This window comes from Podarcis raffonei, chromosome 10 (genome assembly GCF_027172205.1).
Source record: "Podarcis raffonei isolate rPodRaf1 chromosome 10, rPodRaf1.pri, whole genome shotgun sequence".
NCBI lineage: Eukaryota > Metazoa > Chordata > Lepidosauria > Squamata > Lacertidae > Podarcis > Podarcis raffonei.
The window spans coordinates 77,170,423-77,196,617 of record NC_070611.1 but is presented as its reverse complement, the minus strand read 5'-3'; the positions used below and the strand labels follow the sequence as shown (position 1 = coordinate 77,196,617).

Below are 26,195 nucleotides of genomic sequence, written 5' to 3'. Positions count from 1 at the left end.
AGATGATTGGCTGGGCTGCCTCTCTTTATGAATGGCATTTGTCTCCCACCTCTTTGCCCAAGGAGATCAAGGTGGCACCCATGGGTCTACCCCTCCCCACTGAGTCCCCCCAGAACAAACACATTGGATTCCTGTTTTAAAACAGTTGCACTGGTTGTTTCCTTTCCAGCAGGACCTCTCCTGCTCTCAATGCCTTGGCTTGTGAGACCTCCAGTGGTGCTTTCATAGAACTGTAGAGGTGGATGGCACCCCAAGGATCATCTAGCTCAACCCCAGGCAATCTCAGAGGGCAAACTTGCATCTGGAGGAACTGAGCACTGGAGGAGAAAATGAGCACTGCAGGATCAGGCCATAGGGCTGCCCCATAGAGCAGAGGAACCCCCCCCATCGCCCTCTCCTCCTCCTCCACGGATTGGTCTCCTCCTCTTTTAACACCACCTTGATTGGTGGCCTCCCTGGCTCTTGGGAGGCAGTTCCACAGGTTTTACTCTGCCCTGCAAGAGGAAGCGCTTTCTCTTCTCTGCTCCCCTCCCTCCCTCCCTTCCTTCCTTCCTTCCTTCCTTCCTTCCTTCCTTGCACAGGTGAGGTTTTAGGGACCAGGGTACATTTCATGTCCGAATGTTTCCATCCGCCTACAACCTCTGTTATACAAGGGGACTGATCCATACATCTGAATGGGGTTTATTTGCATGCATTTCCCCACTCTTGGACCCAAGGGGCCAGCAGTGCATCCAAGCAAAGGAAGAGCAGAGCTGCCGCCCTCCTGCGCCCCTCCCCGCCCTGACTTGCCCCCCTCTCGCCATGCAGCGCTGGGACCCCCGCTCTCCCCACGGGCCCTATCCTGGGAGAGAGGAGACTCACCGGATCCCAGCAGGCGCCCCCAGGCAGCCTCTGCAGAGCCGAACCAACGGGACCCCCACACGCCCGACTTCTTGCAGGAAAGGGAGGGGTTGGGCTTTCGCTCTGGAGGACCCTGCCCCCCCCTCTTACTTTCCTGTCTAGGAATCTAGCTCGTTTCCGTTTAACCCTTGGCAAGCCGAGCGCACCCAACTCACGCCTCTCCCTCTCTCGAGAGCCGGAGCATCGCGCACCAATGGCATCCCGAGAAGGCGGAGCAGGAGAGGTTTATGGATTACTTCCGGCAAGGGATACATCCAGTTATGGACAGCAGCTGAACGGCCCCCTAACAGCTGGCCCCTGAAGACGGGTCCTAAGAAATCTTCACTGGCTCCCGGTCCCTTCCGAGCACCATTCAAAGTGCCGGCACTGACCTTGAAAGCCCCAAATGGTCTCAGCCCAGTAGAAGGGAAGGAGCGTCTCCACATCCATCGCTCAGCGCGGACACTGAGGTCCAGCTCCGAGGGCCTTCTTGTAGCAAGGATTTTAAGGTACCTGTGACCCACTCAAATTGTGTCCAAGAATTGACAGACGCAGCAGTGGAGAAAAAGAAAGTGATATTTATTGCTAAGGAATAATTGACCCAGTGGAATCGTTTCCAGGGACTGGGCGTCTTAGCTCTAGCGCCCTGAGGCTTTATACCTGAGTACATACATCATAGATCATGACATAATCAAATACAATCGCACACGGCAGCAAAAATAAAACCAATGAGCGAATTCAAGCCTTGCCCCCTGATCATGTAAAGAGTTCCCTCCCAACTTCTGCATTCTTCAGTCTGAACATTAGTCCGACCTTTTCCCTAATAAAAAGGAGAAAGGAACTGTATTCGGCCCTTACGCTCTCCTACGCAACATCTGCCAAACAGGGACATTTTGCGGTTAGCATCTTCCTGTTTTTAGCTGCTCAGGACCCTGTCTGGACAGGAGGAAAATGCCAGCACAGCAGATTTATTGCTTCCCCCCTTATGTTAGCGAGACATTGAAAAGAACAAGGGGAGAGAACTGGGGCAGAGTTCATTTTGGATTTTTCAAATCTAAGCATTTTGCCCTAAGCTTTGCAGAAGCCTTCATGATTCAAACATGGATTATATAAAAAGCATTACGTATAAGGATATATGGTTATATATGGTTATATATGGCTAACTAATTATATGGAAAGCATAAGGGTAAAATTCCTCCAGGTGGTCCTGCTTCATTCTGGCAGGTCCCTCATTGTGAGAAGTGAGGTTACAGAGGGCCTTCTCGGTTGTCCTGACTGCCCTGTGGAACGCCCTCCCACCAGATGTCAAGGATATAAACCATTATACGGCCTCCATAGACGCCTGAAAGCAGCTCCGTATCGGGAAGCTTTTAATATTTCATGTTGGGTTATCTTTTCTTCTATTCTTTGGGAAGCTGCCCAGAGTGGCTGGAGCAATCCAGTTTGATGGGTGGTGTACAAAAAAAGTTGTTGTTGTTGTTCGACACCCAGCTTTTGATAGGGCTGCTTCGTTCTGTGCTTTTGGACTCCTAGGTGGGCTTATGGTTCTGGTGCTTGTGGATCTCATGGGATTTAATGTCATGCCATTATAAATGCACGGGGATAAGCGCATTTACAGAGACACAGTCTCACAAACCACCAAAACTCCGGCATGTAGCCGCAGGTGAGACAATAGGAGCCTTTCTGCAAATGGCCTTTGCAACTCAACTCACTGGGTGGTAACAAAGTACACACATTTGCCTCTTTGCAATGTAGCCCCGTTTCCTCAATGAATCCACCCATTTCTTGATGAAATGTAACTTCTGCCAGGAATAGGAACTTCTGCATCAATAGGAGTATCGCATCTAGATCAAGGGAAGTAATAGTGCCACTGTATTCTGCTCTGGTCAGACCTCACCTGGAGTACTGTGTCCAGTTCTGGGCACCACAGTTCAAGAAGGACATTGACAAACTGGAACGTGTCCAGAGGAGGGCAACCAAAATGGTCAAAGGCCTGGAAACGATGCCTTATGAGGAACGGCTAAGGGATCTGGGCATGTTTAGCCTGGAGAAGAGGAGGTTAAGGGGTGATATGATAGCCATGTTCAAATATATAAAAGGATGTCACATAGAGGAGGGAGAAAGGTTGTTTTCTGCTGCTCCAGAGAAGCGGACACGGAGCAATGGATCCAAACTACAAGAAAGAAGATTCCACCTAAACATTAGGAAGAACTTCCTGACAGTAAGAGCTGTTTGACAGTGGAATTTGCTGCCAAGGAGTGTGGTGGAGTCTCCTTCTTTGGAGGTCTTTAAGCAGAGGCTTGACAACCATATGTCAGGAGTGCTCTGATGGTGTTTCCTGCTTGGCAGGGGGTTGGACTCGATGGCCCTTGTGGTCTCTTCCAACTCTATGATTCTATGATTCTATTCTATGATTCTAGGAAAACCTGAGCTGAAATAGGAAGGAGAGCAAAACAGCAGTCCTGTCTGACCCCAGTCACGTGGCAGGAGATTCTTCCTGAGCCCTCCCCCCCACGTGAGATGGGTATGACATCATGGATGATCCATATAATCCATTGATGATCCAAGCAGACTGGGCCAAAGAGCAGGTCTCTAGGCCTGAATGAAACGGGTCTGCGATGATGGATTCTGGAGTCAAGAAATCCGCCCTTTCCAGTGATCTCTCCGGCTGGCCAGGAAAAGGCAGGGAGCAGGAATCGCCAGGCATCCCGACGGACAGACTTGTAACGTTGCCCAAACACGAACTCGGAGTCTGATCTGATTTCCATGCAGAACTCATTTTGTGACTTCGCTGTTGGATTGTCGGGATCAGCCCCTCCCCCCTCTCCTGATCCCAGAAGGAAGACCGGGCGGGGGATTTCCTCTCCTCCTTCCCCCCCACCCGCTCAACACTTTCCCTCCCCTCCCGGCACATCCTTCTCTCATCCCGCCCACACAATCCCAGATCCCGCCCCCAATACATTGCTGCTCCTCCTCCTCCTCCTCCAATCCGGCTTCGCTCCGGAAATGAGGGGGGAGCCCCCCTCCCAGCCTCCCTTCTTCTCCCGCAAGTGAAGCGTCCACTCCGGATTGCCGCTCTGCCCCGTAGATCTAGGGGGGGGCGCTTTCGGAAAGGGGAGGAGGATGGGAAGAGGAGGATCCCCGCCCAACGTGGATGTTGCAGGAAAGGAAAGGAGAATCGCGAGCGAGGACAAAGAGGTAAAGGGGTCGCGGGGGGGGGGAGAAAAGGACCCAGAGACCCCGCCAGCTCCCCAGAGCGCCTTTCGTGGGCCCCGTCGGCAGGGCCTGGATCCCTGCACGCCCCTTTTCTTGGCCCCTTAGGCGCCTTGACAGGGGCGGGCATGGGACCCCCACCCAGGGAGTCCCCATGAGGACCCCATCGCCCCGTGTCCCCCGCGCAGGCATCCCCGGAGCGCTGGGGGCTTCGCGCAGAGAGAGTTGGGCCATGAAAGGGTTAATCGGCACGAGGGATAGAGACCCCCGTCCCTCCCCTGCTTGTCTTGGGGGGGCGCCTCCAGCTGGAGAGATGGGGGCGCAGGGTGTCGGGTGAGCAGAGCCAAGGGAGCCTCTGGATGCAGGGTAGACTCAGGAGAGAGGGAGGGGGTCAAGGAAGTGGGGGGAGGGAGGGGAGCATCCCTGGGACAGGGAAGGGCAGCATTGGCGGGGGGGGAGGGAGAGAGATAGGAAGGACAGTCTGGGTAGGGCGTCTCCATCATGACGCCCACGATGAATCTCCAGAGGTGCCGCCTTGACTTCTCCCTCCTGCCAGGAATGCCCCCCCTCAAGGCGACCAGAGAGGGATCCCTGGAAAGTGGGGGGTCCAGTCCTGAGAGGAAGAGGGGAGGGGAGAGGCCTTCTCGGAAGCGACTCTTTGTTTCCACAATCCCACCCAGGAAGCAGCCAGAAACCTTTTCCTCTCTCTCAGGCTTCCATCTTTATTGTCTTTTCCACTGCCTGGTTCACTGAGGATGAGGATAATGTACACCTGTCCTCAGAAATGGGTGCAGAGTCCATGAAATAGAAGTTGCACCTCAAAACATTTCTGTTCCTCTTATTCTTTCTAGGCAATGTCAGAGTGACTGACAAGCTGAGATACAATCCTTCAGCATCCGACGACAACGACTACATGAATCTTCCTAGTCAAAGGACCCATTTTCATGATAGACAGTGCCTGGGGCTGGAGGCTCTACACTCAGGGTGTGCCTGTGCAGGCCAAAGACTGCCTGTATTAGCACAGGTGAGGTGTGTGACCTCCCCAAATTTACAGAATGTATATGAATGAGATTTCCTGGGTGGGATTATAGTTTATGGCAACCCTGTGATTTTCTCCACCCATAACATTTTATGAGCTGATATAGCAGTATGAGCTCCAAAATAACTTTTAAAAACCCCACAAGACCATCATCATCATCATCGCATTTATACCCCCAGGCCTTAGTTTGCCTCCCCATGATCTATCCTCACCTGGTTTTGCCGGTCAGTTGAAGCGATTCCTGGGATTGTGGCCCCTGTTGCATGCTGACATCTTCTGGAAGCCACAGGTGAGAGCTGGGTGCAGGGTGGGGACCAATGATGGATAAATTACCCCATAAGGTGCATGACATGACCCCCACCAAAGGTACCCAGATATTTGAGACAGATAAGGAATAAATTCACGTCTCTGGAAATATCACATCAGGCCATCAATGAATCAACACTACATATTCAAGGATGAAGGGATAAGTACAGTTATCCCTTTGCCTTGAATATCCAGCTTTGTCAGTGCCAGATTAGGGTAGTCTTGTGTCAGAAGAGGGGCTTGAGATCAGGCAGCACATCATCATTATAAAGAACCATTGGGATTCCCATTTGCCATCTTCTTTCCTTCTGCTTCTCCTGCTCTCTCAATGCAATGCGAGGCATGTAGAGGGAGGTCCATCTCCAAGAACAGGAGCTTCCCTGAGCACCCATTCAGCTGACCCCAAGCACCAAGCCTTGTCACTAATTCTCTGACTGACCCAGACCACAGTCCCTGGAAAAGATGTAGACCAGGGTCTCACATAATAGTCCACATGGATCTCCTGTGGCCAATGGGACTGTGCAGGTGATTCATAAACATCTAGAGGTGGATGGAGGATTATGATGCAGAGGATGGGGAATGTCCAAAGGAACGATGGAGCGGAGAAAGAGAGGACTGTTTCTTGGACAGAGAGCAGCTGCCTTTTCTGTGAGGAAACAATTGATTTGAAAAGGCTGTATTCCGAGATCATGCTGCTTTATTAACGATGATTGAGGATTATGAAAGGTGGTGGTGCATTGCTATCATTTGATGACATTGCTTTTTCATTTCCAAAAAATTGGGAACATGGGTAGGACATGGGAGAATGTAGGAGATGTTGAAATAAGAGAAGGGGCTAATGGCGCTTGATGTGTTCTCTTTCCCTTTGTTCTCTTTCTTGTAACCCAAACAGGATTTCCTTTCCTCCCACTCTGAAGAAGGTGATGGAGAAGACATTCAGAATTCCAGGGGATGGGGCACCTTTCGTTTCATTAGGAATAGAAATTAAAATGTGTGAAATGTGGGATATGCTTCATTGAATGAGCACACATAGCTCACATCAATGACTCCAAGAGGGGAGAAAACATTTAAAGGTATGGAGAGTGGGAAAAGTTTCACTGATAGTAGAAAACTTAGAACACATCAGCGGACTCACATGGACAAGAAAGGATTCCAATGCAGGGAGTGTGGGAAGAACTTCAGTCTAAGAGGACTCCTCAATATACACCAGCGGACTCACACAGGGGAAAAACCATTTAAATGCATGGAGTGCGGAAAAAGCTTTAGTGAAAATGGAGCCCTTAGAATACATCAACGGACTCACACAGGGGAAAAACCATTTAAATGTATTGAGTGCGGAAAGAGCTTCAGTCAGAATGCAGACCTTAAAAAACATCAACGGATTCACACAGGGGAGAAACCATATAAATGTATGGAATGTGGAAGGAGCTTCAGTTACGATGCAGGACTTAGATCACATCAACAGACACACACAGAGGAGAAACCATATGGATGTATGGAGTGTGGAAAGAGCTTCAGTCGGCTTGGAACCCTTAGAATACATCAACAGACTCACACAGGGGGAAAACCATTTAAATGCATTGAGTGTGGAAAGAGCTTCAGTCGAAATGGATACCTTAGAACACATCAACGGACTCACACAGGGGAGAAACCATTTAAATGCTTGGAATGCGGAAAGAGCTTCAGTTACGATTCAGGCCTTAGAAGACATCAACTGACTCACACAGGCAGGGGGGAAACCATTTAAATGTATTGAGTGCGGAAAGAGCTTCAGTCAGAATGGAGACCTTAAAACACATCAACGGACTCACACAGGGGAGAAACCATATAAATGTGTGGAGTGTGGGAAGTGCTTCAGTTTCAATGCAATGCTTAGAAGACATTAACGGACTCACACAGGGGGAAAACCATTTAAATGCATTGAGTGCAGAAAGAGCTTCAGTCAGAATGGAGACCTTAAATTACACCAGCGGACTCACACAGGGGAGAAACCGTTTAAATGCATGAAGTGCGGAAAAAGCTTCAGTCAAAGTGGAAATCTTAGAAAACATCAGCAGACACACAGGGAAGAAACCATTTAAATGTATGGCATGTGGAAGGAGCTTCAGTCAGAGTGGAACCCTTGATATACATCAACAAACTCACACAAAAGACAAACCACATAAACGTCAGGAAAGTATATTGAGGCTCAGTCCTTGTGGAAGTCCTACATCAGCAGACTCGTGGCCAGGAAGAACTTTACCAGTTGACACCCTACATACCATCAATAACTTTAAATGGAAGGATTGCAGAAAGTGCTTTAGCTATAATGTAATGTTTAAGAAACATGAAGGGACCTTCAAAGGGGAGAACCCATTTATATGTATGGAGTGAGGGACGTGTTCCTCTCAGAGTCCACTCTTCTTCACGGCAATGAACTCAGAGGAAATCTGTCTTCCTGCTTCAGGGCCAGCTGAGTCTGTTTCTCTTGTCATTTTCTCGTAGCTGGGTAATTCCCCTCTAATCTGCTCTGTGTCTGTGTCTCTCCCTCCTTCTGAGACCACTGGAAACGAAGGGGATGACTTTCCCCCCTCCAGCTCCTCTTCTGAGGAAAGATGATCGGCCTGAGAATGGATTCCCCCCTTAAGGTGAGGGACCTCAACGGAGTCCCTTCATTAGAAATGGACAGGACAGAAAGGGACAGAATATCTAGAAAAGGGAGACCACCACATACATTTTTTCAAATGGTGGACAGCTTAAACCTAAGGGATGCATGGAGAGACAAAAATCCACTGGAGAAACAGTTCACACTCTTTTCAGAAGCCTAACAATCGTCAGGGAGAATTTATGCAATCTAGATCTCAAATAATTTAATAATAGAAATTTAAAAAAACAGAGATTCACCCAAGGACAATAACAGATCATAATCCAGTGATATTAGAATTAGAAAATAAAGAAAAGGGTAATAAAAGATGGCGATTAAATGAGAATTTATTAAACGATGAAAATCTGGTGATTAAAGCACAAGAATTGTTGAAATAATTCTTTGAAATCAATAAATCACAAGACACTGATATAAGAATAATTTGGGATGCCAGTAAAGCATTTCTTAGAGGCTTCTATATCCAGCAAAATGCAGGGGAAAAGAGAGCTTATGAGAGGAACTTAGAGCAGTTAAGAGAAGAAATAGCGAGCAATGACAAAATACTAGCGAAGGAACCAAAAAATAAAAAGGTAGCACCAAAAATCAAGTTATTACAAACACAATTCTCGTAGTTGTTAAGCATTGAAATCCAAAATAACATAAGATGGATGAAACAGAGATCCTTTGAATTTGCAAATAGGCCCAGCAAAAAACTGGCATGGCAACTGAAGAAGAGACAGAGAGATTAATAGATAAAATCAAAGACGGCGAGAAAACGAGAAGAAATAAGTGTTTTATCAACCACTTCAAAAATTTATGTAATATAGGCAAGGAAACAGAAGAAGATATAAAAAATTATCTGCAGGGGAAAGACTTACCCAGAGTGGGAATAGAAAAAAATGCATATCTAAATGCCCCAGTTTCTATGATGGAAGTACAGGAGGCTATTTCCAAAGCGAAGTTGGGGAAGTCGCTGGGCCCGGATGCCCTTACTGCCTTGCATTTTAAAAAAATGGAGGAAGTAGTGGCTACTCCACTGAAAGTACTCATAAATAAAATAATGGCGGAAGGAAGAATCCCGGAGTCATGGCAATTAGCACATATAACAGTAAACCCTAAACAAGACAAGAACAAAGAGAATATAAATAATGATAGACCAATATCTTTACTTAATAATGACTACAAGATATATGCGGACATATTGGCCCAGAGATTAAAAACAGTGTTGAGTGAAGTCATTAGCCAAGATCAGACAGGATTCTTACCGGGAAGGAAGATGAGCAATAATGTGAGACTTGTGATTGATGCTATTGAATATCTTGACTGGAACCCAGGGAAGAAGGCTGCATCTGTTTTTGTGGGTGCTGAGAAAGCCTTCGATAAGGTATCCTGGAGGTTTGTGGAGAAGATAATTGAAAAGATGGAATTGGGAACAAGGATATCAACTGGATTAAGAGCAATTTATCAAGACCAAAAGGTAAATTTAATAATGAATGGGGAGATGACGGAATACTTTAAAATAGAAAGGGGGACAAGACAAGGGTGTCCCCTATCTCCCTTGTTATTTATTTTAATATTGGAGGTACTAAATCAAGTTATCAGGTCAGAGGAGGAGATTAGAGGTATAACACTAGGAAGAGTCGAATATAGAATAAGAGCATTTGCCGATGATATGATTGTAATGGTAGAAGAACCAACAGGAAGTATAAGCAAGTTGCTGAGAAAGATGGAGGAATTTGGCAAGGTGGCAGGATTTAGGATAAAGAAAGAAAAAACTAAGGTGGTGGTTAAGAATATGGACGAACAGAGCAAAAAGAATTTGGAGCAATGAAAAATATCAATTTGTTTGAAGATAATTATAATAAGACCTGGAAAGAAGTTAAAAATCAATTAGAGATTTGGTAAAGGTTAAAGTTATCAACAAGGAGGTGAATTTCAGTGATTAAAATGAATATCCTGCCAAAGTTAATGTTTCTTTTTCAAATGCTAACGATAATAGGCAAAGTTGATTGCTTTGAGAAATGGAGAAAATGATTTAAGATTTCGTTTACCAGAGGCTTTTCATTAGGCCTAATATCTAATGACATCCCCAGAGAGAAGAAAAATGTATTCCTTTAGGCAACTGCAGTGGCCAGAATACTGATCGCAAAGAATTGGAAGGGGGAGAAAACTCATCATTATTAGAATGGCAAAACAAACTGCGAGTTTGTAGAAATGGGAAAATTGACGGCACTTATTAGAGGCCACTCAAATCAGAGAATAATCAAGCAGTGGGATGGTGTGAAGGAATACATGAAAAAATATTGTTCCGGAATTGAAATAGGAATAGATAATGGGTAAAACATGCAGGGGTAAGCAAGAAAAGAGCAATAGAATTAATTGAATAATTATTAAACTATAACAACACAACAAGATGGAAGAAGTAAAATACTGAGATCACACATGGGTGAAGGGGAGTGGGGGGCCTGTGGGAATCTATAATATTATTTATAATATAATTTTTTTAATTGTGTTTCATTTACATATAGCAAAAGGAAGCCTAGAGTGATTATGTATATTTTAATTTAGGTAATCTATGTAATAGGTTTAGGGACGCGGGTGGCGCTGTGGGTTAAACCACAGAGCGTAGGACTTGCCGATCAGAAGGTCGGTGGTTCGAATCCCCGCAATGGGGTGAGCTCCCGTTTCTCGGTCCCTGCTCCTGCCAACCTAGCAGTTCAAAAGCACGTCAAAGTGCAAGCAGATAAATAGGTACCACTCCGGCGAGAAGGTAAACGGCGTTTCCGTGCGCTGTTCTGGTTCACCAGAAGCGGCTTAGTCATGCTGGCCACATGACCCGGAAACTATACGCCGGCTCCCTCGGCCAATAAAGTGAGATGAGCGCCGCAACCCCAGAGTCATCCACAGCTGGACCTAATGGTCAGGGGTCCCTTTTCCTTTACCCATGTAATAAGCTTATGTTAAAATACGAATATGGATTTTGAATTTGATGCTTGTACTTTGTTTCTTTTTGGGTTTGAGATTAAAAAAAGGAGGAGGAGTGGGGAAAAGGAGAATATTCAGCTTCAGACCATTCCCTGACAAAACACATTGCCCTGTGGCCTTCCTGCCTCTTTCCTCCCTTGCTCCCTTCTGCCGGTTTGTGTGCCTGACTTAGGTATCCTGTGTGCTGTATTTTTTTACGGCTGAAACTGATTCGCTCTCATGAGCAAAGTTTTGTGCCTCACTGGGGACCCATTGAGAATGTATGCTTTGAAAGCTCAGTAAACTATTACTGAAGAAGTCCTGCTGCCTCTGTGTGTGTTTTTGACCTCAGTGTGGGACTTGCTCTACACGTGGCCCCTACCCTGCTCCTACTTGGCTCATGGCCTGGAGTTGCTCTACTCAAGCATGCAAGACATGTCTGCGTGTGACTGTGGTTTTTTTGCACTGTTATGGAAATGACAAGTGGGACCCACATCTTTAAAGTTGTTGCAATGTTACAAATCATCAAACCTTTATTGGCATCACTTACATTCAGAATAAGTAGGCCAGTGCGATCTCGTCGCCATTTCAACAGTACAGTCATTTGCCAAAGGGAAGAAGAGGCGAGCAATCTATTTCATCTCTCCAGCAAGGGCAGGATCCTGTAGCCTACTTCAGTGACAAAAAATCAAATAGAGGAACTTAGCTACTGTCTTGGGGAGCTCCTGGTCTCTCCCCTGGAATAAGAAGCGTACAACCTCCTTCTCTGGTTTCCAGGTTGGAATGTCTAAAAATTGGTCTAAAAATTGTTGGCGGAGATCATCATACATATTACATTTAAGGGCCATGTGAGCTAGAGTTTCCACCAGGTGGGCATCGCATGGGCAGATCCTATCTCCTTCTGCCAAACCCGCAAACCTACCCCAAAGGAGGTTAGAAGGATTAGAATTGAACCTAGCCAGTGAAAAAGCCCTTCTTTCTTGCGGGTTAAACAAAAATGGTAAATAATTAAGGTTAAATTCCTGCGCCCAAGAGAGTCGAAAACAAAGAGCAGACCATGTTTTTTTCCGCAGCTGAGATTAGTTCCTGGCGATCTATGTCCTACAGCTTAGTTTTTAACATGGCCTTGGCGACTGGGAAAGCCATGATGATGATAATGTTGCAAATATTATGCCTGAATGTATCCTTTCGACTTGACAGCTCAGGGAAGATACCTAGCTTTATAAATTTGTAGAAAATCCATACTTTAACTGATTCTCCTCATTCCAATGCCATTTTGACCCTTAAAGAAAGGGGAATTTGGGCTCCACCTCCCTCCGTGAACCAAGGAGCAGGAAATCACATCGGCAGTGTCAGGCGCTCGTCCTACACTCGAGTAGGATCCTGGTAGAGACACATGCCCGACTGGCATGTTCTCTCCCTCCTGGTCGTTCGTTCGGGAGCTTTAAAAGCTTTCTTCTTCCCGAACATCACAGCGACCGATGCCAACAGACATCGGCACACTTAGGGATCTGCAGAGTGTTTGCAGTTTGCGTAACAGACCTCAGCAACTCAGCATTTTTGCTAATCTACTTTATTTACATCTAAACACACACGGAGCACTGCAACATGGCTCCCTCTCTCTCTAGCATCAGACAGCAAAGAGAGAGAACAAAGGACAATAGTCTCACTTCAGGAACATAGTCTCCATCACTTCCCACTGTGGAGTCAAAACATACACCGTCATGTGATAGACAAAAATGCCATGACTGCAATCACGGAGCTGGAATTCTAACAGGCAGCAGGAACAGGGCATCTTGCCATAATCCCCCAAGCGTGAGAGCACAGACACGGCCCCCCACCCAGGGAGTGACCAGGGGAAACAATGGACATCTGCAGAGGCAGTTGAGTCAGGTGTTCTGAAAGCCCATCTCCAGACATGTCCTGAGGGCAAGGAGATGTCAAGAGTTTTATTGTTCTTCCGGTGATGGGGAGTTAAGAGGTGTTGGGAAAGGGGTCTGATAAAGGGACCTCATGTTGAACTTGTGTCACCCTTGTAGACCCCTCCCCCTTTGTGACATGCTAGTGATGTAGTGATGATGTCTCAGTGATGCTGCTCCAAGTGTATTCTGGGATATTGTGGGAAGTTTTAAAAGAGGGGGGTCACCCCTTACTCGGGGTTCTTACTCCTGTGGGGACCTGTTGCATAACAATAAGGATCATGATCTACTGACTGCTGTTTTGCTGGAGCTTCCTTCTTTTACTGACCACATGAACCCGCAGGGGAGCAGCACCCTGACGAGCTTGGCTGTTGAGTCGTCTCTCACCCCAGAATTTTTCATTACCAATAATGATCTTTAAAAATGTTTATATTTTTTGTTGTCTGCCACACTCCAAAAAATTTCACCATCTTTTCTATCCCCAGCTCTGCTATCTGTCTCTACTCATTTTTCTTCTGTTCTCTCATATTTTTACCAACAATTTATTTCAATTTTTATTCAATTTAACACCTGCGACTTGGCCAAATTGATTAATCTTGTTGAACACTGTTGGTATACTTTCCAGTGGGTTTCTACCATTATTACCAGGTTGTTTGCAAATGCCTTAAGTTCATATGATCTTCATCCCACTGTAATAATAATAATAATAATAATAATAATAATAATAATAATAATTTTTAAAAAATTATTTGCATCCCACCCTCCCTGGCCAAAGCCGGGCTCAGAGCAGCTAACAACAGGTAAAAATAGCCCAGTGTACAGAAAATTGCACAGTCAATTAATTAAAATACATTCTAGAATCAATTCAGAATCAAATTAATGGCAACCATCGGGTTAGGGTTCTATGAAGATTACAGAAGGAGAGGGGGGGTCGGACTGTGCCTTGGCGAAAGGCCAGGCAGAACAGCTCCGTCTTGCAGGCCCTGCAAAAAGATATATTGATGCTGCTGTGAGAACTCTGTTCTGGGATATGGTGGGAAAGTTTTAAATGTCAATGTCGCCCCCTGCTCTGGGATCACTCGCTGTTGTTGAACCTGTTGCACAACAATAAAGAATCTCAGTCTACTGACTGCTGTTTTGCTCCAAATTGCTTCGCTGGAATTTCCTTCGTTTACTGACCGCACGGACCCGCAGGGGACTTGGACCCTGATGAGCTGAGCTGTTGAGTAGACTCTCAACCCAGAATTTTCCTTATCAAAACCTTTCTGCAAATGGCCTTTGCAACACAACTCCCTGGATGGTTACAAAGTATACACATTTGCCTCTGTGCAACTGGTGCTTTCGCTTAGCCCCGTTTCCTCAATGAATCCACCTATTTCTTGATGAAATAGAACTTCTGCCAGGAAAACCTGAGCTGAAAGAGTAAGGAGAGCAAAACAGCAGCCCTGTCTGACCCCCGTCAGCCTCCAGACGCCCCCAGTCACGTGGCAGGAGATTCTGCCTGAGCCCCCCCCCCATCAGTGATGATCCATATGATCCATTGATGATCCACATGATCCAAGCAGACTGGTCCAAAGAGCAGATCTCTAGGCCTGAATGAAACGGGTCTGCGATGATGGATTCTGGGGTCAAGAAATCCACCCTTTCCACTGATCTCTCAGGCTGGCCAGGAAAAGGCAGGGAGCAGGAATCGCCAGGCATCCCGACGGACAGACAGACTTGTCATGTTGCCCAAACACGAACTCGGAGTCTGATCTGATTTCCAGGTACAACGCATTTTGTGACTTCGCTGTTTGATTGTCGGGATCAGCCCCCCCCCCCGCTCTCCTGATCCCAGAAGGAAGACGGAAGGGGGGATTTCCTCTCCTCCTCCTCCTTCCCCCCCAACCCGCTCAAAACTTTCCCTCCCCTCCCGGCACATCCTCCTCTCACCCCGCCCCCACAACCCCAGATCCCGCCCCCAATACACGGCTCCTCCTCCTCCTCCTCCTCCAATCCGGCTTCTGCTCCGGGAATGAGGGGGGGTGAGGCCCCACCCAACCTGCCTGCTTCTCCCGGAAGTGGAGCTTCCACTCCGGATTGCTGCTCTGCCCCGTAGCTCTTGGGGGGGGCGCTTTCGGAAAGGGGAGGGAGGAGGCAGGGGACCCCCCCCCGTGGATGTTGCAGGAAAGGAAAGGAGAATCGGGAGCGAGGAGAGAGAGGTAAAGGGGTCGCGGGGGGCGGAGAGGGGAGAAAAGGACCCAGAGACCCCCTCCAGCTCCCCCAAGCGCCTTCCGTGGGGCCTGGATCCTGCACGCGTGCTGCGAAGGGCGGAGATGGGGCGCCCACCCACGAGGACTCCCTGGTGCGCGGAGAGAAGCTGGCCAGGAAAGGGTTAAGGGGTGCGGGAGGCGCCTGGATAGAGACCCCCCTGTCCCTCCCCTGCTTCTCTTGGGGGGGCCCTCCGGCTGGAGAGATGGGGGCGCAGGGCGTGGGGTGAGTGGTGCCAAGGAAGCCTCTGGATGCAGAGGAGACTCCGGGAGAAAGAGAGGGGGTCAAGGACGTGGGGGGGGGAGGAAGGGCAGCATTGGCGAGGGTGAGAGAGCTAGGCAGACCAGTCTTTGGGGACACGTCTCCATCGTGGCGCCCGCTGGGGATCTCCGGAGGGGCCGCCTTGGCTTCTCTCTCCCACCCAGGAATCAGCCACCCCCTCAAGGCGACCAGGGAGGGATCCCTGGAAAGTGGGGGGTCCAGTCCCCCCACCCCTTTCTTCCTGCAAGCTCCATCCTCTTCCCACCCCATAAGCCCCCTGCCCTGTCCGGATGCAGAGCTTCTGCCCAGTCCAACCATTGTTCCCCTGGAGAGGAGAGGAAATCCCGAGAGGAAGAGGGGGGTGGGGAGGCCTTCTCAGAAGCGGCTCTTTGTTTCCGCAATCCCACCCAGGAAGCAGCCAGAATCCTTTTCCTCTCCCTCAGGCTTCCATCTTTATTGTCTTTTCCACTGCCTGGTTCATTGAGGGTGAGGATAATGTACACCTGTCATCGGAAACAGGGGTGCAGAGTCCATGGAATGGCTCTCAGGATTGATACAGAAGTTGCACCTCAAAAGCATTTCTGTTCCTCTTATTCTTTGTAGGCAGTGTCAGAGTGACTGACAAGCTGAGATACAATCCATCAGCATCCGATGACAGTGACTGCATGAATCTTCCCAGTCAAAGGACCCATTTTCATGATAGACAGTGCCTGGGGCTGGAGGCTCTACACACCGGGTTTGCCTGTGCAGGTCAAAGACTGCCAGTATTAGCACAGGTGAGGTGTGTGACCTTCCCAGATTTACAGACTGTATGTGAATGAGAGTTTGTGGGTGGGATTATAGTTTACGGCAACCCTGTGATTTTGCCCACCCATAATATTTCGTAAGCTAATATTGCAGTAAAAATTCCAAAATAACTACAAAAGATGATAATAATAATAATAGTTCAGTGGTACCTCGGGTTAAGAAATGAATTCGTTCTGGAGGTCCGTTCTTAATCTGAAACTGTTCTTAACCTGGAGACCACTTTAGCTAATGGGGCCTCCTGCTGCCACTGTGCGATTTCTGTTCTCATCCTGAAGCAAAGTTCTTAACAAAAGGTACTATTTCTGGGTTAGCAGAGTCTGTAACCTGAAGCGTCTGTAACACGAAGTACCACTGTAAAAGTTATAGTATTCATCTTTGCCCCCAGCCACTCTGGGCAGCTTACAGTACATATAGGTAAAGGTAAAGGGACCCCTGACCATTAGGTCCAGTCGTGGCTGACTCTGGGGTTGCGGCACTCATCTCGCTTTATTGGCCGAGGGAGCCAGCATACAGCTTCCGGGTCATGTGGCCAGCATGACTAAGCCGCTTCTGGCGAACCAGAGCAGCGCACAAAAACGCCGTTTACCTTCCCGCCAGAGCAGTACCTATTTATCTACTTGCACTTTGACGTGCTTTCAAACTGCTAGGGTGGCAGGAGCAACGGGAGATCACCCCGTCGCAGGGATTCGAACCGCCGACCTCCTGATCGGCAAGCCCTAGGCTCTGTGGTTTAACCCACAATGCCACCCGCGTCCCTACAGTACATATACAAGACAGTAAAACATCAAACATTAAAAACCTCCTGATACAGCTGTCTTCTAAATGTCGGATAGTTGCCTACTTCCTTGCCCTCGGAAGGGAGGGTATTCCATGGGGCATGAGGCCCTCTGCCTGGTTCCCTGGAACTTCACTTCTAACAGCAAGGGAACCAGCAGAAGACCCTCGGAGGCGGACCTCCCTGTCCGGATTGAACGATGAGGGTGAAGATGCTCCGTCAGGTCCACAGGGCCGAGGCTGTTGAGGGCTTGAGGTTGCAGATCTTGCTCCTCCATAATGATCGATGTATAGTTAGCAGAGTAGGAGAAAACACAGAGGCAGCAAAAAAGTAATTCAGCTGAGAAATTTACTACTGAAGACAGATAAAAAATATAGCAAAAATGTAACTCACAGTAAAACCCTGACTTAACAAACCAAAACAGCACTCAAGTATGAAACACACAAGCAGAGTAGAGTAATATCAGAATAGGAAGTTGGAGCAGGCGCATTTCAATACTGTAATTTATATATAATTGTCAGATTATATTGTCATTCATATATAAATGTCAGAGTAACCCTGGGACTAGATAACAAGCCTCCAGGTGGACGTGCCCCATCTGCCCTTCACTTTCCTCTTCCGCACAGGCAGAATCTGCCTTCTGGACTGTGGGATTCACGGTTGTTCTCCTCTCCATCCACCAGGGCCTGCCTTCAGGTGCAGCAGAATTCCCCAGCCCCCCAAGGATTTGAGACCCATCACCTTTCCCCACCTGGTTTAGCCGGCCGGTTGAAGCCGTTGCTTGAACCCCTGTTGCATGCTGACAGCTTCTGGAAGCCACAGGTGAGAGCTGAGTGCAGGGTGGGCACCAAGGGTGGAAAAATGACCCCAGAAGGTGCAGGACATGCCCCCCACCAAAGGAACTACTGCTCCCCAACACCCCATGACATCTAGATTCAGGTAGGTAGCCATGTTGGTTGGACATATTTGAAATACAAAATTAAAAAATAGTCCAGTAGGACCTTGGAGACCAACTATGATTGTTCTAGGTATAAGCTTTTGTGTGTATGCACACTTCTTCAGATACACCGACACAGATGTCACCAGACCCTTGTATATCGTGGGAGGGTGGAGTGGGGTTTTTCTCAGAAGGTACTCCTACTACCATCTCCCACTACCCATCACTATATGAAGAAGTGTGCATGCACACGAAAGCTTATACCTAGAAGAAACTTAGTTGATCCCTAAGGTGCTACTGGACTATTTTTGTTACTTTTTTACTTCAGCTGCGTCAGACCAATATGGCTACCTAACATTAAGTACAGTTATCTCCTTGCCTTGAATATCCTGCCTTTCAGTGCCAGATTAGGATAGTCCTCTGTCAGAAGACAAGCAGAGGATCAGGCAGCACATCATTATTATAAGGAGCAATGGGGGTGGGTGTTTCCGCCTGGGATTCCCATGTGCCAGCTGCTTTCCTTCTGCTTCTCCTGCTCTCTCCATGCAATGTGAGGCATGTAGACAGAGGTCCATCTCCAAGAACAGGAGCTTCCCTGAGACCCATTCAGCTGACCCCAAGCACCAAGCCTTGTCACTAGTTCTCTGACTGACCCAGACCACAGTCCCTGGAAGAGATGAAGGCCTGGGTCTCCCAAAATAGTCCATATGGACCTCCTGAGGTCAGTGGGACTGTGCAGGTGATTCATGAAGATCTAGAGGTGGAAACGGGGGCAGCCATTTGATTTGAAAGGCATTCTCAGAGGACAACGGTATTACAAGATCATGCTGTGTTATTAAAGATGATTAAGGATTATGAAAGGTTGCTGATGCATTACTATCATTTGACATCATAGCATTTTCATTTCCTAAAAATTGGGAACATGGGGAGGACATGGGAGAATGTAGGAGATGTTGAAATAAGAGAAGGTGCTAATGGCAGTTGGTGTGTCCTTTTTTTCCTGTGTTCTCTTTCCTGAAACCCAAACAGGATTTCCTTTTTGCCCACTCTGAAAAAGGTGATGGAGAAGACAGAATTGCATGGGACAGGGCACCTTTCGTTTCATTAGGAATAGCCATTAAAATGTGTGAAATGTGGAATCTGCTTCACTGAATGAGCACACAGTTCACATCAAGGAACACAAAAGAGGAAAGAACCCACTTAAAGGTATGGAGTGCAGAAAGAGCTTCTGTTTGAATGCAAAACTTAGAACACACCAGCGGACTCACACAGAGAGAAAACGATTTACGTGCAGGGAGTGTGGGAAGAACTTCAGTCAGAGTGGAAACCTTAAATTGCACGAATGGACTCACACAGGGGAGAAAACATTTGAATGCCTGGAGTGTGGAAAGAGATTCAGTCAGATGTTGTCAGTTAGACAACATCAACGGACTCACACAGGTGAGAAACCGTTTCAGTGTATGGAGTGTGAAAAGAGTTTTAGTGATAGTGGAAGCCTTAGAAGACATCAACAGACTCACACAGGGGTGAAACCATATAAATGTATAGAATGTGGAAAGAGCTTCAGTCAGAATGCAGACCTTAAAAAACATCAACGGATTCACACAGGGGAGAAACCATTTAAATGCATGGAGTGTGGAAAGAGCTTCAGTCAGAGTGGATACCTTAGGTCACATCAACGGACTCACACAGGGGAGAAACCATATGAATGTATGGAGTGTGGAAAGAGCTTTAATGATAGTGGAAGCCTTAGAAGACATCAACGGACTCACACAGGGGAGAAACCATTTAAATGTATGGAGTGTGGAAAGAGTTTTAGTGATAGTGGAAGCCTTAGATCACATCAACGGACTCACACAGGGGAGAAACCATATGAATGTATGGAGTGTGGAAAGAGCTTCAGTCAGAGTGCAAACCTTAGATCACATCAACGGAGTCACACAGGGGAGAAACCATTTAAATGCATGGAGTGTGGAAAGAGTTTTAGTGATAGTGGAAGCCTTAGATCACATCAACGGGCTCACACAGGGGAGAAACCATATGAATGTATGGAGTGTGGAAAGAGCTTTAATGATAGTGGAAGCCTTAGAAGACATCAACGGACTCACACAGGGGAGAAACCATATGAATGTATGGAGTGTGGAAAGAGCTTCAGTCAGAGTGGAACACTTAAAAAACATCAACAGACTCACACAGGGGAGAAACCACATAAATGTATAGAGTGTGGAAAGAGTTTCCGTTGTAATACAAGCCTTAGATCACATCAACGGACTCATACAGGAGAGAAAGCATTTACATGTGTGGAGTGTGGAAAGAGCTTCAGTTATAGTGGAAACCTGAGAATACATCAACAGACTCACATAGGTAAGAAACTATTTAAATGTATGGAGTGTGGAAAGAGCTTTAGTGGAAATCTTAGAAGACATCAACGGACTCACACAGGGGAGAAACCATTTAAATGCATGGAGTGTGGAAAGAGCTTCAGTCAGAATGCAGACCTTAAAAAACATCAACGGATTCACACAGGGGAGAAACCATTTAAATGCATGGAGTGTGGAAAGAGTTTTAGTGATAGTGGAAGCCTTAGATCACATCAACGGACTCACACAGGGGAGAAACCATATGAATGTATGGAGTGTGGAAAGAGCTTCAGTCAGAGTGGAGAACTTAGATCACATCAACGGACTCACACAGGGGAGAAACCATATGAATGTATGGAGTGTGGAAAGAGCTTCAGTCAGAGTGCACACCTTAGATCACATCAACGGAGTCACACAGGGGAGAAACCATTTAAATGCATGGAGTGTGGAAAGACCTTTGGTGATAATGGAAAACTTAGAACACATCAACGGATTCACACAGGGGAGAAACCATTTAAATGTATGGAGTGTGGAAAGAGTTTTAGTGATAGTGGAAGCCTTAGATCACATCAACGGACTCACACAGGGGAGAAACCATATGAATGTATGGAGTGTGGAAAGAGCTTCAGTCAGAGTGGAACACTTAAAAAACATCAACAGACTCACACAGGGGAGAAACCATTTAAATGCATGGAGTGTGGAAAGACCTTTGGTGATAATGGAAAACTTAGAACACATCAACGGACACACACAGGGGAGAAACCATTTCAATGTATGGAGTGTGAAAAAAGTTTTAGTAATAGTGGATGTTTTAGGAAACATCAACAGACTCACACAGGGGAGAAAGCATTTTAATGTATGGAGTACAGTAAATACTTCACTCAGAGTGGAAATCTTAGAAAACATCAGCAGATACACAGGGGAGAAACCATTTAAGGTATGGACTGTAGAAGGAGCTTCAGTCAGAGTGGAACCCTTGATTTTTGTCAACAAACTCACACAAAAGACAAACCATATAAATATCAGGAAAGTAGATAGAGGTTCACTCTTAGTGGAAGTTCAAAATCAACAGACTTATGGACAGGAAGAACTTTAAGAGTTGAAATCCTTCAAGCCATCAACAAACTCAGAGAGGGGAAGCAGTTTAAATGAAAAGACTGCAAAAAGTCATTTATTTATAATGGAGTCTTTAAGGAACATCCAGGGACTTTCACATGGGAGAACCCATTTAGATAATAATAATAATAATAATAATTTATTATTTATACCCCGCCCATCTGGTTGGGTTTCCCCAGCCACTCTGGGCGGCTTCAATAGAAACCAAAAATACACTAAAATATCACAGATTAAAAACTTCCCTGAACTTCCCTTAAGATGTCTTCTGAATGTCAGGTAGTTATTTATCGCTTTGACATCTGATGGGAGGGCGTTCCACAGGGCAGGCGCCACTACCGAGAAGGCCCTCTGCCTGGTTCCCTGTAGCTTTGCTTCTCGCAATGAGGGAACCGCCAGAAGGCCCTCGGCGCTGGACCTCAGCATCCGGGCAGAACGATGGGGGTGGAGACGCTCCTTCAGGTATACTGGGCCGAGGCCGTTTAGGGCTTTAAAGGTCAACACCAGCACTTTGAATTGTATGCACTTTGAGATGTATGGAGTGTGGGATGTCTTCCTCTCAGAGTCCACTCTGAGCAATGAACTCAGCAGGAAATCATTCCTAAAAGCATGAGGTATATGTGAAGTTCTGGTGTTTATATGTAAAACATTATAATAATGAAATAAGGCAACACCTCACAATTGTGAGTATAATTTTAGATGAAAGTACCTTTGGTTTTTGCACCAAACTCTGTCACCCCCCCCCCACCGCATGATCTCCAAGCACTGCTTCTTCACCAGAACTTCATTGCTGCCTCCTGCCCTGCACATTCTGAAGAAAACTTGAAATACTGAAATTGAATGGGAGATTTCCCCCCCAAGCCTAATTTCAAGAGAGCAAAGGAGGCGCTGCAGGTATCAGGGAAGTCTCCTGGGGGGCCCACCTTCACTCATGAACCCCGGGACAATTTACTGCCATCAGCAAACTTTGCCCCCTCCCTGCTCCCTCCGAAGTCTAGATCATTTATGAACAAGTTGAAAAGCCGCAGGTCCCAATACTGATCTTGAGGGGACTCCGCTTTCTGCTTCTCTCCATTCAGAGACTGTCCGTTTACTCTCTTGGTGCCTCAGAAGGAGGGCTGCCTCAGACAGAGGGGGCACATTTCTTCTAGGGGTGCATTTCTGGGGTCCCCACGGTGCCCCCCCAGCCTGGCTCCACTTGGCCAGGGCAGCTGCATTTTGTTTCACTGCAGGTGAGCCTGCCCCCTGCAACGTGGGGTCTTAAAGGAACTTCATGGGGGGGGGAATCAGAGAGATGGAGCTTCTGGAGCCTGTGCTGCCCCCTCCCTGCCTGCTCCCTTCAAGTTTCCTGAGCCCCTCCCTTTTTCATTTCAAGGATTGGGGGTCCCGCACAGCCCTCAGGGGACCTAAGCATTGGTGGGGGGAGCTATTTTGTTTGCTGAGGGCAGGAGTCACAATCCTGGCACACTGCAGGATGTCTGGGTTTTAGGTATGGGGGTGAAAAAAGGTGGGGGGGGGGAAGGTGGAAAAGAGCTGATAGGGGAAATATCCTGGGGTGTGGATTTTATTTTATTTTTAATCATTTTTATTGATTTTTCAAAAAAAACCCTGAGTGCTCGCTGAAAGGACAGATTCTGAAGCTGAGGCTCCAAGACTTTGGCCACCTCATGAGAAGACTCCCTGGAAAAGACCCCGATGTTGGGAAGGATGGAGGGCACAAGGAGAAGGGGACGACAGAGGACGAGATGGTTGGACAGTGTTCTTGAAGCTACCAGCATGAGTTTGACCAAACTGTGGGAGGCAGTGGAAGACAGGAGTGCCTGGCGTGCTCTGGTCCAGGGGGTCACGAAGAGGCGGACATGACTAAACGACTAAACAACAAATATTGAGATGTGGAAAAATGGAAACAAAATGTGGGAAATATGGAAACAACAAGGAGAAGCAGGACTAAGATGTGGAGATCTGCTCCAGAGATCCAGACTGTGGGGATGCCCAAGAAATTAATAAATGCAATTTGGACTATAATTTGATCTTTTTTATTCTTGTTTTTTATTTTTTAATTGAAGTATTATGATTGGGTATTTAATTAAGGCGAACCAAAGGGGTGGCGGTGGGGACAGGCCGCCCCAGTGCCCACGCCTTTACCACCTCGCTCTCTGCTGGAGGAGGCAGGCAGGGAAGAGGACAGGGCAGAACGGAGGCAGGCGAGCCAACAAGTGAGGGGGCAGAGTTGGCTGCTGGGGGGGGGGATGCACTTGAGCTGCTGCCTCTTGAGTTGCTCTGTCTGTCAGGTTGCCCTCATGTGCCCCCCCCTCCCAAGCAGGGCTCCTGTGCCTTGTTTGTTGTAATTGAAAGCAGGAGCTGAAGATTTCGCAAGCGATAAACTATAAGATAAAATAAGAAACTCCTAGAAGTAACAGATGAGGCTAAGAGATAGAGAAAGATCAATAATAATGATTATTATGGATTACAATTGGAAGTAGGGATAAGAAGTTTGTAATGAAAGAGGATATTGATGTTTCAGATATGAAATTGGGAACTGCTAAATATGTGTTATGATGAAATTCAGATTGGAAGGTGTCAAGGAAGTCTTCTAGCAATGTAAATATACCAGGGAATAAGAAGGGGAAAAATTCTTCTTTTATCTTTTGCATTTTTATTGTTAAGTTTTTATGTTGTGTTAAATGTAATGTTCTTTTCTGTGTTTATGTTTATGTATTATAAGAGCCTGGCGTGCTCTGGTCCATGGAGTCATGAAGAGCCGGACACAACTAAACGACTAAACAACAACAAAATTATAAGAGAAAACCAATAAATATTTTTTTTGGGGGGGGGAACCCAGCACCTTCTAGCTTCGTCAGGGCAAGCGTATTGTTAGGTGGGCGTGAGCTCCGTCTTCCTTGAGGCAAGTGTGCTTTGTGGCAGCTTTGCTTCATGAGAAGTCACGCAGCAATTTGGAGCTCAATAGCCAAGGAGCAAACCAAAATTCTTGGCGTCCTCAGTTTAGGGCTAAACTACCGAAGACCCTGCAATAAAACCCTGCATATGTTTGCCCAGAAGTATGCCAGATGGACGCTAGTGTAGACTTTCCCCCCGCAAATGTGCTTAGTAAACTCTGCAGTTCTGCAGCCGAATCCCAACGCATAAATAATGTTGCAGTCCTGACCCCTGACTCCACTTCCCTGGGTGTATTCTGCACCGGACTGAGCAGACGGGGCGAAGATGGCACTCCAAGTGTATCTTAAACATCTTCCATCCTGTTCTCTGTCATCTTTCTACTACACCTTTAAATGCTGACAGTTATCTGGTCTGGATAAAAGAGAACATGTTCCCGACAAGTGTGTGTGCATAAGTGCATGCGTAGGCTGGAATTTGAACTGCTGAGGCTGGGAGGTTTGCAAAAGAAAACAAGGTGCAGGATGTCCAATGCATAGCTGGCCAAGGGGATTGCTTGCATCTGAGACAGGAGAGTGCTTGGGCATGAAGGTATCGCTGGACATGACTTTATAAGGGGATGTGAAATTCTGTGAAGAAGCTCGCTGGTACAATTCATGAGAACAAACCAACTTCGTATGAAACGTGAATAGGGTGCTGTCTTTGCTCTGTAATCTTTTGACTCAGGCATGGTTCCATGCCACTCTCCCCCAAAACAATGATTTCTTTCTGAGGTCTCAGGTGATCCCAACTGGAGATGAGAATGTTGTGTGAGATGCACATGAGGAAGTTTCTCTGGTGATGCTTCAATCTAAGGGGTTTTGTTTTTCAAGCGCAGAATCTTAACTACTGAGCCTTGGAAGAAGTACGCTTGCAAATGATTATTGGGTAGTGAAGGTGTGGGGTGTAAAATTGTATTGCAGTCAAATGCAACATTCCTACAAGGCACATGCTGGGGAATGCTTGTGTCACTCAGGAGAAGACTTGCTAGTTCCTCCTGAGCTGGGACAGACTTCCTCTGCATGGCACTTCATGTAGGTGTGGCCTGTTCTTGGACAGAGGAGCACACGGCCTCCATGTTCTGCTCTTCTTCTTCTCCTTTTTGTGTTCCTACAATTTAGGAAGAAGTGACTGCTCAGTTGCAGTCACTTGAGATTATTTCCCTTATGGGATAGTTCATGTCGATATATATAGAGTTATGTAACTTAAGTCTGCCTTCAGGGATCTTATTGTGAACTGGATGATTGTAAATAAACTAGTTTTATGTTAACTTTAATCAGATAATCGTGTCTATTCTTTTAGGAGGGATATAAAAAGGGTCATTACCAGGAATCCTAAATAGGGAGGCTCAGACGAGCCTGCAACTAGCTAACTGCTGTGTGATTTAAAAGAGGGATTGTTTAACAACTCTGCTAAGTTATAGAACTTGCCGACGCAAGTTAGGAAGGATATCATAAAAGAATATATCCTCTCCTGCCTCCCTAAACATTCCCACAGAAAGAGCCTGCGGTTGGGTGTCACCTCCCCTTGGAGCGAGCGACCAGCAGGGATGCCTCTGAGCTGCCTCCGTGTGTTATGCTCAGCCCACCGTTCCCCATACAGACATCTCTGGCAATGGTTGCTGACGAGGGCTTACTGCCCATGCTGCCTTGTTTTGAATAGGATGGTGGGCAGTCCTCTGACAACTCACAGAGCTGTTTTCAGGATCTGGAGGGCAAGGACTGATGTAGTGTAGCAGTTAAAGTGTGAGATGTGAGTCAAACTCCTCTTCCTGCAACCTCAACTCTTCGTATGCATGGGGATTATAACACTGGA

General features: G+C 46.9%; 4 protein-coding genes across 10 annotated transcripts in view; 3 read left to right on the top strand and 1 right to left on the bottom strand.

The window, feature by feature from the left end:
* Positions 1-26,195, top strand: part of LOC128421739 (zinc finger protein 665-like) — a 127,350-nt gene that overhangs the window by 32,630 nt on the left and 68,525 nt on the right. The window contains exon 1 of one of the 5 annotated variants that reach the window (XM_053404901.1): positions 3,561-4,077. The exons of the other annotated variants lie outside the window; for them this stretch is intronic. The gene's annotated coding sequence lies outside the window, so the exon portion shown is untranslated. Of the gene's footprint in view, positions 1-3,560; positions 4,078-26,195 lie in introns of those variants that run through there. 5 annotated transcript variants of the gene reach the window in all.
* LOC128421706 (zinc finger protein 883-like) overlaps positions 1-26,195 on the bottom strand; it is a 268,891-nt gene that overhangs the window by 234,308 nt on the left and 8,388 nt on the right. The window contains exon 1 of one of the 3 annotated variants that reach the window (XM_053404837.1): positions 862-962. The exons of the other annotated variants lie outside the window; for them this stretch is intronic. The gene's annotated coding sequence lies outside the window, so the exon portion shown is untranslated. Of the gene's footprint in view, positions 1-861; positions 963-26,195 lie in introns of those variants that run through there. 3 annotated transcript variants of the gene reach the window in all.
* Positions 5,349-8,973, top strand: LOC128421760 (gastrula zinc finger protein XlCGF7.1-like). Its single transcript, XM_053404943.1, has 2 exons — positions 5,349-5,420; positions 6,330-8,973. The coding sequence occupies exon 2, from the start codon at positions 6,480-6,482 to the stop codon at positions 7,182-7,184; it is 705 nt and encodes a 234-aa protein (XP_053260918.1). The 5' UTR covers positions 5,349-5,420; positions 6,330-6,479; the 3' UTR covers positions 7,185-8,973.
* On the top strand, positions 17,727-21,320 carry LOC128421709 (zinc finger protein 850-like). Its single transcript, XM_053404839.1, has 2 exons — positions 17,727-17,858; positions 19,003-21,320. The coding sequence occupies exon 2, from the start codon at positions 19,182-19,184 to the stop codon at positions 21,186-21,188; it is 2,007 nt and encodes a 668-aa protein (XP_053260814.1). The 5' UTR covers positions 17,727-17,858; positions 19,003-19,181; the 3' UTR covers positions 21,189-21,320.

What these genes read in the sequence shown, in the direction of transcription:
- LOC128421709 (XM_053404839.1), top strand. Translation starts at nt 19,182, where the DNA reads ATGGAGTGCAGAAAGAGCTTCTGTTTGAATGCAAAACTTAGAACACAC.
- LOC128421760 (XM_053404943.1), top strand. Translation starts at nt 6,480, where the DNA reads ATGACTCCAAGAGGGGAGAAAACATTTAAAGGTATGGAGAGTGGGAAA.